The 17,402-nt window shown below is 46.1% G+C and overlaps 1 protein-coding gene across 3 annotated transcripts in view; it reads right to left on the bottom strand.

Moving 5' to 3' along the window:
• FAM193A (family with sequence similarity 193 member A) overlaps positions 1-17,402 on the bottom strand; it is a 166,291-nt gene that overhangs the window by 87,496 nt on the left and 61,393 nt on the right. For all 3 annotated transcript variants that reach the window (XM_059379674.1, XM_059379694.1, XM_059379683.1), the window contains exon 2: positions 13,882-14,127. In XM_059379674.1, the coding sequence (XP_059235657.1) occupies positions 13,882-14,109 (228 nt within the window). In that variant the 5' untranslated portion in view covers positions 14,110-14,127. The remainder of the gene's footprint in view (positions 1-13,881; positions 14,128-17,402) is intronic.

The following is a 17,402-nucleotide window of genomic DNA, read 5'->3' as shown; positions in this document are numbered from 1 at the left end:
TTCCTTCCTTTCTTTCTCTATCCATCTGTCTACCTCCTCCTGACCCCTCACTGGTTCTGCTCCTCTGGAGAATCCTGACCAACACACACTCTTAACAAAACTCTTACAAATGAGTACCTGGAGAAAGGTATACAAATGTTCTGACAGCGTTTTTAAAAAAAAAACTGATCGGGGCGCCTGGGTGGCTCAGTGGGTTAAGCCTCTGCCTTCGGCTCAGGTCATGATCCCGGGGTCCTTGGATCGAGCCCCGCATCGGGCTCTCTGCTCAGCGGGGACCCTGCTTCCTTTCCTCTCTCTCTCTGTCTGCCACTCTGCCTATCTGTGATTTCTGTCAAAATAAATAAAATCTTAAAAAAAAAATTAAAATTTAAATTTAAAAAAACTGATCACTGTAAAAAAATGGAAAACTCTGGGGGAACCTGGGTGGTTCAGTGGGTTAAAGCCTCTGCCTTCGGCTCAGGTCATGATCTCGGAGTCTTGGGATCAAGCCCCACATCAGGCTCTCTGCTCAGCGGGGAACCTGCTTCCTCCTCTCTCTCTCTGCCTACTTGTCATCTCTGTCAAATTAATAAATAAAATCTTAAAAAAAAAAAAAGGAAAACTCTGTACCTTCTAACAAAATTACTGATGAATAAATCATATACAGTAACATACTGAACTATACGACATCATGGATGAATTCGTGAAAATGAGTAAGTGCAGCTACCCAAACAGTCGAAGGATCTCATAAACAAAGATGCATAAGACAACATAAACATATACCACTTTCATAAAGATCAGAAACAAAATCAAACAACTTATTATTTAGAGATACACACAGAGGCAATAAAATTTTTAAAGGAATTTTAAAATAAGGGAATGATAAATATAAAATTCAAAGACAGTGGCCACTCAGAAAGAGGAAGAGGAAAGATGGAGGGACACAGACATGCACCCTAGTATCAGGAATGGCCTGGGTGTGACCCCTGCTGGTGGTCATTTTACTGTCTTCATGCTTATTAAATATGTATGCATATATAGCTCTCTCAAATATTACATAATAAAAAATGAAATTTAAGTAGGGGGGGACACCTCTCCCCAACCAGCAGCTCTTTCCTTCCATAGTTAAATGTGCTCAGCTCCTCCCTCCAGCTTCCCCCTTCTGATCTGTCTTCCCTGCCTTCATAGTCAAGCACCTCGAAAATCAGCACCTTGAGTTGACTTTCTCACCTTCCTCACCAGTAATCTACTCTTCACAGAGCTCAGTCTGGCTTCTGCTCCCACACTTCCACTAACATGAATCTGGCAAAGGTCAGGTACAATCTCTTTGTTGGCACATCCAACACTTCCTATCCTTTCTTGGTTAATTTTATAAAACCTTCGTTCAGAGGACAGCTGGGAGACAGCTCTCCTTGGGTCTCTCAGACCAGCTCCCAGTCTTGATGGATATGCCAAGGCTGTAGGGCTCTGCCTATCTCCCCCCAACAGGGGGCTGTTTCTCTGGCTTCACACCGCATATAACCTTGGGACAAAAGTGCAGGCTTGCCTTCTACACACTAGGAGATCCTAGTGGCAGATCCTTACACCCAGGGTTCCTGAGCTCCAAGACAAAGTTCCTGCACCCGCTGCAAGGATGTAGACCTCCCCACTTCACAGACATGGAATTTGGGCAGGGAGGAGCAAGGGGAGCAGACATGCCCATGCTCATGCTCATGCGAGCTGCTGTGCTGTGAGCAGTAAAGTTCTCTGTCTCTGACCCAGGAATCTCATGTCCCCAGCCAGCACCCATGAAATAGTAACAAGGTAGCTTATCATCTTCAAGTAGGGCAAAAAAATCCAATCCCAGGCCCAACAACTACCAACCACACCATCCTTTAAATGATTACCATCACTTTGCTCTACTTATCACACTTTCTTGTTTTTCCTTCTATTTCTCTGGTATCTGCTTTTCACTCATCTCTGTCTCAAACGTCGGATATCCTCTAGAACTGCCTCCTTCAGCTTGTACTTCTCACTCTGCCTTCGGTCTTCAGGGTTGTGCCTGTGACCAAGGTTGAGAAGGTGAGTAAAACTCATGTGTGTGGAGTCGTTCAGTGAGTGTTGCAGGTCCACCCAACAATACAAACAACATCTGAGGCAAACTGACTGTAACCTGAAATTGTAACTCTTTAAAAAAAAAAAATTGGGATTCCACATCAATTAAAAAAATCAAGATCTATTTGACTCATAAAATAGGGGTCTTGCAATGTCCTTTTAATTAACAACTTAGAGAAGTTGGGATGCCTGGGTGGTACAGTTGGTTAAGCAGCTCTTGGGTTTTTGGCTCAGGTCATGATACAGAACTCCATGTCAGGCTCTGTGCCCGATCCAGAGTCTGCTTGAGATTCTTTTCCCCCTCTCTCCCTCTGCCCTTGCCCTGCCACACGCACATACACGCATTCTCTCACTCATAAATAAATAAATTAAAATAAAACACAAAAAGGTAAATCAATACATCTGTACTGATAAAGTTAGAGGAGAAAGAATGGAGAAGATATAATTTAAAATAGAACAGATAAAAGTCCAATACCTATGGGACAATCATCTTTTTTTTTTTTAAGACTTATGTATTTATTTATTTGAGAGAGGGGGGGGAGGGGCAGAGGGAGAAAAAAAATCTCAAGCAGACTCTGCACTGAGTGCAGAGACCAACGTGGGGCTCAATCCCATGACCCCAAGGTCATGACCTGAGCCAGAACCAAGAATCAGATGTTTAAATGACCACATCCCCCTGGCAACCTCCACCCTTTTTAAAAGGGCAGTGTAATGATACTGAAAAAATATAATAAAACACATATAAATAGAAAAAGATTCCATACTCAATGGGGATTGTTAGATTTTTGTTTAAAAAGATTTATGTATTTGAGAGAGAGAGAGAGAATCTCCAAGCAGACTCCTTGCTGGGCCCGGAGCCAAATGTGGGGCTTGATCCCAAGACCCATGAGATTATGACCTCAGTCAAAACCAAGAGTCAGACATTCAACCGACTGAGCCTTCTAGGTAGCCCAGGATTATTAGATTATAAGGAATATTAGAAAGAAGTTAATTCCCCTCCTATTGATTTGCAGACTCCATGTAATCCCAGTCAAACCCCAACAAGGTTATTTTTCTATTTTGGGATTCTGTGTCTTTGTGTGTGTGTATACATTGACAAGATGGGACGCCTGGGTGGCTCAGTGTGTTAAATAAGCCTCTGCCTTCGGCTCAGATCATGATCCCAGGGTCCTGGGATCCAGCCCCACACCAGGCTCTCTGCTCAACAGGGAGCCTGTTTCCTCCTCTCTATCTGTGATCTCTGTCAAATAAACAAACAAACAAACAAATAAATATTTAAATAAATAAATTGACAAGATAATTTTCAGTTTTACAGAAATGCAAAGAATGAAGAATAAGATATGTTTAAGAGTACAAGGTAACAGCACTTTTTCTCTGAAAATGAGATTTATTACAAAACTACAGTAATTAAGACAACATGCTGTTGGCACAAGGACAAACAAAGCCATGGAACAGAACCCAGAACCCAGAAATACATCCACACATATACAGACACTTCATTTATAACAAAGGTGGTGTTGAAAAGTGGGGGCAAGGAGGAGGAGGGAGCAACAGTCATTTCAATAAACGCTGCTAGGGAACTGATTTCCACACGGAGATAAATTTAATTTGAACTTTACCTCACACCATATAAAAATAATTCCAATTCAAGGAGGGGTGCAGGTCTAAATATGAAAGGCCCAACAACAGAAGTAGAGGCCTGTGCTGTTTACTGTGTCATCTGTGGCTACTGAGCTGTGAGATGCAAGCATCCTAAGCAATGCATGCTACACATGTAAAAACATACGAAGGACTCTGAGTATTTAGCACAAAACAAAATGACATTAACATTTTTTTTTTTTAAAGATTTTATTTATTTATTTTACAGAGAGAGATCACAAGTAGGCAGAGAGGCAGGCAGAGAGCGAGAGAGGAGGAAGCAGGCTCCTGCTGAGCAGAGAGCCCGATGCGGGACTCGATCCCAGGACCCTGAGATCATGACCTGAGCCGAAGGCAGCGGCTTAACCCACTGAGCCACCCAGGCGCCCGACATTAACATTTTTTATACTGAGTACAGGTTGAAATGATAGTTTGGATACACTGAGGGAAAAAACAGATGGTCATATCACCTCTTTTATTTTAGTTTTTGATACATGGCTACTAAAATATTAAAATTATTTGCATGTGGCTTTCATTTGTCATTCACATATTTCTTTGGGCAGTACTAAGAGAAGGAGAAAAATACGTTTATGATGTCATGGTAGGAAAAACCATTAATAAACAGAACTAAAAAAAAGTGGTAACTACTGAGGAAAAATGTGAGAAATCTGACTAGATTAAACATGAATTTGTGTTCAGGGCTCCTGGATGGTGCAGTCAGTTAAGTGTCCAATTCTTGCTTTGGGGTAAGCTCGTGATCTTGAGGTCCTGAGATCGAGCCCCATGCTGGGCTCCACGCTCAGTGTGGGGCCTCCCTGAGACTCTTTACCTCCTTCCATGTCCTCCCTGCCTGCTCACTTGCTCTCTCTCAAATAAACCTCGTAACAAAATTAATTTGTTTTCATCAAAAGACACTATCAACAGTGAAAAGGGAAGCAAAAAAAAGTAGCAGCTGGCATCTGCAATGCATAAAAGCAGCAAAGGGGTCATGTTCAGCGCACATAAAAAAGTTCCACACATCTATAGGAAAAAGACAAATACAGTCATCCCCCTTTATCAGCAAGGGATATATTACATGACCTCAGTGGATGCCTAAATCCACAAATATACTATATCCTATCTATACCATGTTTTTTCCTATATCTACGATAAAGTTTAATCTACAGATAAGACACAGCATGAGATTAACAATAGTTATAATAATATTCATATATATAAACTAGAACAAGTGTCACAATACACTGTAATAAAAGTTGTATGAACGTGGCCTCTCAAACTGTCTTACTGTCCCCTTCTTTCAATGATGTGAGATGATAAAGTGCCCATTTAGGAGATGAAGGAGGTTGAGTGACATGGGTGTTGTGACCTCACATCAGGCTACTGCTAACCTGGTGTCCACACGTCAGGAGGAGGATCACCTGTTTCGGGGACATGCCAATGACAGAACTGAAATGCTGGAAGGGGGAATCACAGATGGGGGGGCCACTCTGTTCCAAAGGACAGTGGTTCTCCAAGCATGGTCTGTGGTCCCATGACAGTCCTAGACACCCTTTCAGCAAGTCCACTAGCCAAAATTATTTTCACAAATATCTAGATATTTGCCTTTTCCCATGTTGACATTTGCAGTGATGGTGCAAAAGCAATGGCGGGGTTAGCTACCCACATCTGGGCAAGAATGAAAGTTGCACAATGAAGTGTGCTAGTAGCCACCATCCTTCACTTCCACACACTTAGTTTAAAAAAGCCAAGTTCCACTAAAGAATGCCCTGGATGCATTAAAATTATTAATTGTATTAAATCTGAACCCTCAAGCACACACCTTTTAAATATTCTATGTGATGAAGAAGGGAGCACACATGAAGATTCCAGCAATGTTCTCAGTAAAGCAGTGTACACTGTGAGTGGAAGGGGCCACTGCCACCATGACATATCTGGAATGCCTGACAGACCAAACCACGGATGTTCAGACTTGGATAGTGGACATTTTCTCAAAAATGAATAAAATGAACCTGGCAATTCAAGGAAAACAGTTGACACTACTTGTGGCGAATCAAAATCCGAGCTTTCAGGCAAAAATCAGAAGGTTAGATGGAAATCATGAATTCATCACTGTGGGCTCCAAAGCCCACATTTTAAGACTCTTCTGTTGAGACTAGTGGTGATAACAGAAATACATTTCTTTTAAGATTTTATTTATTGGGATGCCTGGGTGGTTCAGCCAGTTAAGTGTCTGTCTTCAGCTCAGGTCATGGTCCCAGGGTCCTGGGATCAAGTACCACATTGGCCTCCCTGCTCAGCAGGGAGTCTGCTTCTCCCTCTGCCTGCTGCTCCCCCTGCTTGTGCCCTCTCTGACAAATAAATAAAGATTTTATTTATTTATTTTAGAGAGAGAAGGAGAACAAACACGAGCAGGGGGAGGGGCAGAGGAAGAGGGAGAGGGAGAAGCCCAAGTAGACTCCTCACTGAGCACAGAGCCTGACCTGGGGCTTGATCCAAGACCCTGAGATCATGACCTGAGCTGAAATGAAGAGTCAGAAGCTTAACCAACTAAGTCACCAATTCACCCCACAAATATAATTTTTTTTATACTGTATAATGAAAGGTTATCAGTACCAGGAAGATCTGCCTAAACCAGTAAACCATTATTTTACAAATGCATGCTGTTAAAAAATCATCAATGTGTAAGAGATACTCATTTAGAATGCAAGAAAGACAAAGTATTTTAACCACACAGGAAAAATTCATTGATATCGTTTCATACTCTACATTGCAACTAACCATTAAGAAACCATTACTTGTCATGGTTTGAAGCAGTATCAAAAAGGAATATCCACAAATATCTGAAAAAGCTATCATACTACTTGCTTCATATACTTTAATCAAAACAATCTATAATAACAGTTGAACACAGAAGCAGATATGAGAGTCTAGCTGTCTTCTATCATCCAAACACTAAGATTTATAAAACAGTGCTACCCTACTCACGAAATTATTGTTTTTGAAAAATAGTTTTCATTTTAAAATATGCTATTGATCTTCACTTATAATCAGTTAATTATATAAGTTCTCTATGACTCAATGATTCCTTTCCCACATGTATATACAACAGAATGTGTGAACATGTGTTCCGAGAGCATCATTCATAACAGTGAAATTTGGAAGCAACCAAAATGTAGTGTATTCAGGGGCGCCTGGGTGGCTCAGTGGGTTAAAGCCTCTGCCTTCGGCTCAGGTCATGATCCCAGGGTCCTGGGATCGAGCCCCACATCGGGCTCTCTGCTCGGCGGGGAGCCTGCTTCCACCTCTCTCCCTATTTGCCTGTCCCTCTGCCTACTTGTGATCTCTGCCTGTCAAATAAATAAATAAAATCTTAAAAAAAAAAAAAATGTAGTGGGGCGCCTGGGTGGCTCAGTGGGTTAAGCCCCTGCCTTCGGCTTGGGTCATGATCTCGGGGTCCTGGGATCGAGTCCTGCATCGGGCTCTTTGCTCAGCAGGAAGCCTGCTTCCCTCTCTCTCTCTCTGCCTGCCTCTCCATCTACTTGTGATTTCTCTTTGTCAAATAAATAAATAAAATCTTTAAAAAAAAAAATGTAGTGTATTCAAAGAGGCAGAGAGTATATAGTAGTATATAGTGATGAAAATGAAAAAAACTAAAACATTCATGAATCTCAAATATAATGTTGAACAAAATAAATCAGGCACAAAATAATGCACACTGTACAGTATTTTTATGAAGTTCCAAACATCAGGAAACTAGACAACAGTGTTTAGGAGCATGGCTCGTAAAGAACATCAGGAGGGTGTTGACTCCACGGAGAAGGGCAGGGCTGGGAGTGGCACAAGAGGAGATCTGAGCTAAGGGTGATGCCTGTGTGGTGACCCCAAAAGGTCAGCCCTAATTGCTGAGTGACAGAGTCATTTCACCACTGAGAAACAGACTCTCAAAAGTGACCAATTAAGTCAACCTTTCTACCGAGTGCACAAAACCACCTAAAACACACCAACACCAAGAGACCGAAAATAATAGTATATGAAAAGAGGGGAAGAGAAGTAGGGAGCTCACAGAGCCCCACAAACAGTGAACAAAACAGTCCTTCTGGAGAAACCACACGAGGCTTCACTACAACAAAGGAATAATACACCAAGACTGAGTCATTTTAACATGTATTCACCAGCACAGCTTTAAAATGTAGAGTAAAAATGAAAATATTTATAAGAAAAAAAGGACAAATATATATGCAGAGGAGAGCTTAACTGCTTACTCAGTAACGGACACATTAAGTATGCTGAAAAACTAGTAAAAACACAGAAGTGGGCGCCTGGGTGGCTCAGTGGGTTAAGCCGCTGCCTTCGGCTCAGGTCATGATCTCAGAGTCCTGGGATCGAGTCCCGCATCGGGCTCCCTGCTCAGCGGGGAGCCTGCTTCCCTCTCTCTCTCTCTCTCTGCCTGCCTCTCCACCTACTTGTGATTTCTCTCTGTCAAATAAATAAATAAAATCTTTAAAAAAAAAAAAAAACACAGAAGTAATTAAGAGCACAATTAACAAGGGGTTGAACTAATGGGGGAACAGAGTCCTCTAAATCCTGGGAACACATTTTCAAGGACACATGGAAATTCAGAAAAACTTAACCATGTATAACTAACTGGAGAGGAATCATTATAATAGAGATCATGACATCCAACAGCATTAAATTAAAAGTCAATGATTAAAAGTAACCCCAAATATCTGTTTGTGTATTTACAAATACTTCTAAGCAATTCATGGTTGAAAACAGAAATAATGAAAATTGGGTAACACTTAAAACTGAGCCACTAACATTTCAAAATCTAGTACAATGAGAGATTTCCAGCAGATACCACAGCAGAACAGAATAATAAAAACGGACGGGTGAGAACTCAGGAAGGCAAAAAAGCAACCATAGAGCAAAAAGAAAAACCAGGCACCTGGGTGACTCAGGTCATTGGGTGTCTGCCTTCAGCTCAGGTCAGGATCTGGGTCCTGAGATCGAGCCCCACACTGGACAATGGACTCTGCTCAGTGGGGAGCCTGCTTCCCTCCACCATGCTCCCCCCCCCCCCGCCTGCCTCTCTGCCTACTTGTGATCCCGCTCTCTCTCTGTCAAATAAATAAATAAAATCTTTAGAAAAAGAAGAAGAAGGAAAAAAAAAAACCAGATTTGTGGTCACAACCAGCAGGAACTGTGTGGTGAAAAGGTGGAAAGTGGGACAGGGCTGTCTCCCTGCCTGCCCCCAAGCAGGCTCAGGTTCCCTCCCACAAGGTCTCCACGTGAGGTCAGCAAGGAATTCAATTCCCTGAAGCAGTTGGTCCCCCAGAGCTGGTGCCCCAGACACCTGTCAACAGCCCTCAGAGAGGCTTAGAAATGGACAGCAGCCCCCCACCAACGTGCACCCCACCTTGCCATGGCATCCTAGCCCTCTCTTCCAAGGACAAGAAAGTGAGAGGACCCCAGGCGTTCACTTACTGACAGATGTCTACAATGCAGGATACTGTGGTGCGTGCCATCACCACCTTCCAATACACAAAAAACAGAACAGAACATTTTTGGAGGAACGGACAAGAATCTGCCAACACTGGAAGCCTCAGGAAGATAGAGGACAAGTAGAAGACAAGTCAGAGAGGGACCGCTCTGCTCAGCTTTCAGCTCTGCTGCTGAACACTTCCTTACCACACATGCCCAGCACTGCTTAATCATGTCTACACCACATACAACAGCAGCAATTAATGAAACAGAAAGGAGAGAGATTTAAGTTAAAAAAAAAAAAGTTTAAAAAGATTTAAATTAACTAAACTTAAGATTTGTCCTTTCTTTGAAAAGACAAAACTGACAGACTTCAGGCAAGACCAGTTCACAAAAAGAGAAAGCACAAATATAAGGGATCAAGATTTGTATGGACGGTATGATAAGAAGTGAAGACAGGGTCTCCACACCATTTTATACCAGGAACTCTTAACAATTTCTCAGAATATAATTCACCAAAACTAACTGGAAAAGAAATGGAAAACCTCTTATCCACGAAAGGAACCAAACCCGGAGTTTGTTTCCCCAGAGAGACAAACTACAGGAGTGGGAGAGATGGTGACAGCTGGGAGGGACCTTGAGGTCAGAGGCGGGTATTTGAAGAATGAACAATTCTAGAGCATCTGCGCTCTCCTGGGCATGATCTTGGTGCCTAAGAAGAAAAGACTAACCCAAGCAGTGAAGCCCCAGAGAAGATGAGAAGGGAGAGGCCCCGAGAGCCCCAGGGAGGCGGGCCTCCCCTGGCTGCAAGGGTAGCAGAGACTGGGGTAAGTAGGGGTAGCCAGGGTCTGAATGTCCGCTTCGACCCCTGCCCTGGAGTGTGAAGGTTAGCAGCACCTGAGCTGTGCACAGCAAAGAGGGTGCGTGAGGTTTGGAAAGAAAGGAGAAGGGAAGGTTTGTGCTCTTTTGAGGTCAGGTCTGAAGCCAGAGCAACACGCCAAATGCCAACCCACAACCAGGAGCACCACGATGTCAGCGTGCACTGGGGAGCCTAGGCCTGCAGTGTCCCCAGCAACACACCACCCGCTGGAGGGAGGGGTGCTGAGCCAGGTCCCAGGCAAAGGAATCCCACGGCTTTGCAAGCAAGGGATGGCAACGGAATCCTGGACCTCTGGCTGTTCTAGGACAACAGTGCAGTCAGAAGGTCCTGCCAGTGTGAATGGGGTGTTTCTGCAGGAAGACACAGGCCTGGATGACAAGGTCTGGGAGTGGAGGAAGTCTGCAGTGTGGCACTGTAAAGGTAGGGCGCTGGGCAAAGTCTCACTGATAATCTACCACAACCTGTGGTAACTGCCTGCTTACCTAGAAAAGAGCAGTTCTGTTCCACTCCCACTTTGTAACTCGGAGCTCCCACCCTGGCAATAAGAAACTCCCAATGCCAGGCCCACCAGAGAGCTCAGGCAACCACGAGAGCCAGACAAGCGCACAAAGCCCCTCTGATGACAAGGGGACACACGGGCCACTTCACCTTTGGCAGACAACAGAACGCAGACAACTCTGTGAAGTGCGTCAGAGAATGACAACACTTGTCAAGAGGCCTTAAAGGCTAAGTGTGGCCGGTGCAACCTTGCTGGGCCCCACCCTTCTCTGGGAAGAAGACTCTTGCTGTGGGGGCAGCAGATGCCCTCCCCCCTGAGGCACAGGCCTGATCCACTTCAGGAGGGAACCAAGCTGTCCCCCACGGCAGAAAGCCACAAGTCAGGGATGCCTGGGTGGCTCAGTGGGTTAAAGACTCTGCCTTCGGCTCAGTTCATGATCTCGGGGTCCTGGGATCGACCCGAATTGGGCTCTCTGCGCAGTGGGGACCTGCTTTCCCTCTCTCTCTGTCTGCCTCTCTGCCTACTTGTGATCTCTCTGTCAAAGAAATAAATAAAATAAAATAAAAAATCTTCAAAAAAAAAAAAAAAGCCACAGGTCAGCCACCTTGGGGAGACGAAGGGGATGTGTCCCACCCAAGACCCCTAGAGATACTGGCAGACTCTGGCTTATATCGGGCCGGGGGTTTTGGGGGTTGGTCACTGGGAGAGAGCCGCACCTGATGTCCCAGGCACCAGGCTGCCCCAGGTTTGGGCTGAATGGGGCAGGGGGCCAGGCGGGGAAAACACCACGGGGAGGCCAAGCGCCACACGAAGGGGGCCAGCATGTGCAGGGCGACTCCTTCCCAGCCCACATAAGCAGCAGGGCACAGCACACACCACCAGAGAAGCGAGCGTGTGCAGCAACAAGAGCAAAGCCAGGACAGCTCCAGTGTGGCCAAAGTGAGCTGGCCCCTAGGTGCAAAGTGGGGGTAACAACTGAATAACCAGGCCACCGCCCCCCATGGTCTCTTCCAAGCACGGCTCAGCCTTCCACCAAACTGTCTGGGAGAAACAGAAACCAAGAACCAGCAACGTGTTAGGAAGGACTAATGACAATTCTGCACAAACTCTTCCAAAAAAGAGAGGAAGCAGGAGTACATCTCAACTCCTCTCAGGAGGCCCTGAAGGACAGTAAAGACAAGACGACGGCAAGCAAACATCCTTCATGAGCACAGACGAAAAGTCCTTGACCAACAAAAGCACATCGCCCGCAACAAAGAATGTAGAAAGAATGTGCAGAGAAGCTTCACATTCAGCTTCATGCAAAATCCGAATCTGTTAACAGTGCAAACACCTGTCTGCGGCAAATGGATCAACAAAGTGGGTGCATCTCCACAACTGATCCAGCCACAGAGAGAACAAGGGACTGTCGCACAGCTCACAGCTCCCAAAAGTATCACACCCGCCTGAAGGCATCTATGTGACACTGAGAGAAAGCAAACCACAGGACAGAATCAATTCAGTGGTTACCAGCCAGGCGGGGAGAGGGGGGGGGGGGTATTACCAACATGACCAGGGAAACTTCTGGGGTGATGAAAATATTCTACATCGTAACTGAAGTAGTGGTGCTTACACAACTGTAAAATCTGTCAGAACTCACTGAACTATATATACACACTTCAAAAGAATTTTACTAGATGTAAATTATATCTCAATTTTTTAAAAAAGGCCAGCAATTTTAGCCAGCTTGGCCAAAGGCACCAACTTTATAAAAGTAGCAGAAGGTCTAAGTCTGCAAACACAGTGCCCAGAGTCACTTTTTTGGTGAGAGAAAGCCTTGTCTGACAAGGCGGTATCCAGGGCAACTTCCAGCAGATCATAGCTGTTTCCACTGGCCACCCTTCCTGCCTGTGCCGGCCAGGCTGCAAGGGCGCAGCAGGGTCGCATGGAGGAGACAAGTCCGGCAGCAAGACAGGCACACGCACACTGGCCAGCACCACTGCACCGCCGCCCTCCAGGAACAGCCCAGCTAAGGTAATGCTTTCCAAGGCCCCGGAAAGGAAACTAAAAGGAAAGTAAAACAATACAGCAGTAAAAGCAAGAAGACCCGAGGGAGAACCACTGGGACTGATGAGGCCATCTTCTTAACCTTGCTATGGGGCTCTGAGGTTTCTTCCCTTCCACGCTTGTTGGTTCACCCAGAAACCGTGCTTCCTAGAACAGGCCGGGCTAAGCATGGCTCCTGGCTAGAAAACACACAAAACCTGCTGCCCTTGTGGGGTGTATAGGCCAGTGAAGGGCACGAGCAAAATGAAGAAGTTGACTGTGCTAAGGAGAATACAACGCAGGGGAATGGGGCACAACAGGGGAGGTGGGGTGAGAAGTACATTTTTATCCCGATAAACGATGCAGTCTCAAGGTTTAGCTGTTCACATCCCAGCGCAGACTCGTGGTTGGGCACTGCCTTCTAGGAAGCCCTAGATCAGAGGTCCCCAGCACAGCAGCTGGCAGGAGGGAGGCTGGGGAGACCAGGGAAACCGGAGATGAGATCGACTCGCAGTGTGCAGCAGCGCCCAGGGAGTGGCCCAGGCACCACATGGGCCTGGACAGCAGGCCCCGGACACAAGAGTGTGTGCTGCCGGTGGGTGCTGGTATTGGCGGCGACGTGCAGGGATGTGTTAGAAGAGCTCAGAAAACAGCTGCCCACAGGCAGAAGTAAAAGCAAGAGAAAAGCCCTAGAATGTGGGGTCTCGCATGCTTGCAAAAGCCAAGTCCTTCGAGAACCTAAAGAGCAGACTCAAAGCCCTTTCAGGCACATAGCCCGAGACACACGTCTGGGCCAAAGAGCAGACTAAGGCTATGGCCTTTCCATATAAGCCTGAACACCTCAAGAATGACTCCATTCAGCTGAGGCAAGAAATCAAGAAAAAATAGGGTGGGTAAATCCAGGCTTGAGAACCGTGTCCGGAAAAAATTTCAGGTGAGTTAACAGCACATGGACTGGCCAGAACCAAAGACTGTAACAGCTTCTGAGCTTTCCAGCAAAGGGCATTGCCAAAGACATCTTGAGGTCAGATGAAAAAAAGCCAAAACACATCCTTTGGGCCCCCTAAGCTTGCTGACCAAGTTGTGAGACCAAGTAGGTCCCCTCCTACTTCCCACAGGTATAGACAGAAGACCACGAGGAAAACTCCAGAGGGTAGAACAAGGGACCAGAAGATGGAGTAAGAGGGGTTTCCTTCCAGAATGCTAACCCTGATTATTTATTTCACTATGTAATTCACAGGGTAAGAAAGCCGACAAGCCCATGCACCCTGGGCTGGGCACTCACCGACGGCTGGTCAAGGCCACTGTGCCGCTCCTCCTTCTCCACAGTCCGCCGGCAGTCCGGGCACACCCACAGGGGCAGGTGCAGCACGCTGTTGCCCTTGGGAGCCATGGAGAGGGCCAATTTGCTCGCAGTCTTAATTCCACTCTCTAAGAATGAAGAGTCCTTCCGCTCACTTCTGCACAGAAGACAATAATCCCCGGCGGGATACGGTGGTGTTCTATGATTCATGCCAAAATTAAAAGGAGTCTGGAATAGAAAAAAAAAAAAAAAAGTTTCTATTTTCAGAACATGATCCACAAAGCCAAGATCACACTTAAAAATACAATACAGTTTTAAACCTACTACATACATGTATGTTTCCATAAACAACAGGGAACTTGTTAAATAAAATTATATCCAGTAAACTAAAAACTCATAAAACTTTGAAGAAAAAGACCACAAAAAAACATCTTAGTAAGAGTTCGAAAACTGTCCAATTGGCCCCTTCGCCCATACTTCTGTATTACTCTCCCTCCACCCTGCGAAGGATCCATCTCTGTCTTCACATGACACCTGGACTCTTGGCAGAGTTTAGAGCCACTATTTCAGAGGTGTGTGCAAACGAGGGCTCACACCCAGGGCAGGTATTCTGGCTGAAGTGTATGTGTGCAGATCCCAACCATGTCAGAGGTGGTGTTCCAGCTCCAGAAGGAAGGTAAACATCAGCAGTCCAGCAGCACCACACATCCAAGACCCGGCCTCCCTCCCAGCTCAGCAACAGCTCTGCTTACTTTATCTCCAGCTACCCAATTTCAATGTCTGCTTTTTCATATAGGTAAGAGGCAAGATCATTACCCTAGATTCTCTTCAAAAGATTATCAATCACCCTATCAGAAAAGGAAAAGTAGACTTAAAAACACACAAACAAGTCTCACAGATTTAAAACAGGCCTGGAGTCACAAGGTCAGCAAGCAGGGGCAAGACTTGAATCCAACTCAGTGTGAACCCATGATGGGTCATTTGCACAGAGGAAATGCCCTGCAAATCCTGAAGAGAGGTTCAAGAGAGGTTCACCTGGGCAGCAGGTGAGCAGGAAGCTAGGCATGGCCTTCCAGAGGCAGGCACAACTCTGCCAAGGTTCCAAGCCAGAGCACAGGTTGGGATCAAGGTAAGAGAACTCCCCCAGGCCTCTGTTGCTGCCATTCCCAGCCACAGGACACAGGGGGTGCAAAGGGGGACCAGGACCAATGCCAAGGTTATTCAGGCTAGAACCTCAAAGTATTTTCTAAAGTCTCCAGTTCCACCCAAAGGCTCCCCTAATACCTTACCCAACCCTGCCCAGCCAGCAGCCCAGCTGTTTCCCTGACCCACAGCTCTCTCCCTGTTTTCCTGCACCAAGGGTCACACAGGTCTTTTGCTGTGCTGGTTAGCTGGACTTCAAGTGTGCCTTTCCATGACCAGCTCCACAGCCAAGTGAGTACTCTCAAAAGCCACAGGCTCCGTCTCTAAAGCCCAGGATGGCTGGCAGGCAGTCAGGTGCTTACACAGTGGGGCTGAATGAATAAATGAATGAACGAGTTAACTAAAAGAGCAAAAAAACGGCACCACTAAGACTTGCACATATATTTTTACCTGCTTTTATAATCCAAGGACCAAAACTGCTTATACCTGTCACATCTGCAGCTTCCATGGATTTAACCAAACCCACCTCAGAAGCCACTCGAATGTCTGGGCTGTGAGGCAAGGGAACCGAGTACTATATCCCAGTAAGTAGTATTCTAGAAAGCTCCAGACTACCCCTCCAACCACGGCATACCATGAGAGGGGAGGTCTTTTTCTGTCCAGATCCAAGATGCAGAAATTAGACAATTTCCAAAATCACCCTATGTAACTGATTTACAAATTGATTTATCCTATGTTGATTTCCAAAATGAACCCTATGTAAAACCATCTCTTGTTCCTCAGCCTAGGAAAAAAAAAAGCCCCATCATTAATAGAATAGCCACAGCCTTCAGATCTTTCTAGGCCACCTTTTTATTCAGAAGGAGTTGCTGGGCTTTAAGGCTATGAAGTCTCCCAGCCAGAGATCAGAAGAGCCATACCTGACCTGAGGTAACCAGTTTAACCCCAGATCATCTGTCCATCTACCCACCGGTCAGCCTGTCTGTCCAGTATTTACTGAGAGATACCATGTGCCAAGGCACTTGTCCAGGTACTGGGGACACAGCAATAACTAAAAGTTACTTGCCCACAGGGAACTAATATCACTGTCAAAGACAAAGACTACAAATAAGACAGATAAGGAAAAAATACCAAACATTAGACAGTGGTCACTCAGAAGGCAAAATATATAGAGCAGGCAGTAGTGTCTAGGGTTGGGAACAATGCCTTCCCATTTAGGATAGCCCATTTAGTAAGTACTTCCTTAAGGAGACACCTGATGTCTGGGGCTGGTGGAAGCCACACAGGTACCCAAGAAAGGGATACCCCTGAGAGCAAGCAGAAAGGCCCTGGGGCAGGAGGCCAGAGAGGGGAAGGGGGAAGTGCTACCAGGACAATGAGGCTATATGTGGGGAAGAGACAAGATAGGAACAGGTGATCAGGGAGAGTGGACAAGACGGCTAAGGAGGCAGATGTTGGGGACAAGAGAAGGAGGAAAGGCAGAAACAAGCCTTTCTCAAACAGAGTGCAGGAAAGAGCTCCAAGATGATGAAGCCCTTTGCCATAAACATTTGGAATACATGCTGTGCCAGGCATCCTGACAGGTTAGATCACAAAAGCAACTACGAATAACCCAAAGGGCCTGCTGGCTCCAGAGACACATCGGACAGGCAAACTCAGACAGAAGCCCCGCCATCCACTGGGGGTACAGAACAGAGCCACAAGGACGTTGTTTCAACAAGGGTGAGGCGAAGCTGAAGCCCAGAAGCTAAGGCCAAACAGAATCAGATGGAGCCGTGTGCACATCTGGGAAAGGAGCACTGCTAGCAGAGGCCACGGCTGTGTGCTCGCTAAAGGGCCAGAACGGAGGCCGGGGGCACTGCCAGGGCAAGGGGGAAGAGCGGTGGCTGCTCACCGGGGCTGGGAGCCAGGGAGAGAGACCTAAGTGTTCGTGGAAGGGCACGTATGAGCCAGCTGGCATCTTAAAAAGAAACTTGACTATGTCAAAAATGAACTCTGGGGACGCCTGGGTGGCTCAGTTGGTTAAGCAGCTGCCTTCGGCTCAGGTCATGATCCCAGGGTCCTGGGATTGAGTCCCACATCGGGCTCCTTGCCCTCCGCAGGGAGCCTGCTTCTCCCTCTGACTCTGCCTGCCATTCTGTCTGCCTATGCTCGCTCTCGCTCACTCTCTCTCTCTGACAGATAAATAAATAAAATCTTTTAAAAAAAAAAAAAAAAAAATGAACTCTGGCAGAGGGAAGGCAGCTCCCGGCAGGTCCAGGCACAAGCAGGGCCATGCAGGAACAGAGCGGTCAGACTCAGGAGTGCTGCAGGCACAGCCACAGGGCTCGACTGCCAACAGACCCGAGGACAGGGGTGCC

The sequence above is a fragment of the Mustela nigripes genome, chromosome 1 (genome assembly GCF_022355385.1).
Source record: "Mustela nigripes isolate SB6536 chromosome 1, MUSNIG.SB6536, whole genome shotgun sequence".
NCBI classification, from domain to species: domain Eukaryota; kingdom Metazoa; phylum Chordata; class Mammalia; order Carnivora; family Mustelidae; genus Mustela; species Mustela nigripes.
The sequence above is the reverse complement of the archived record's forward strand: the minus strand, read 5'-3'. Positions and strand labels throughout refer to the sequence as shown.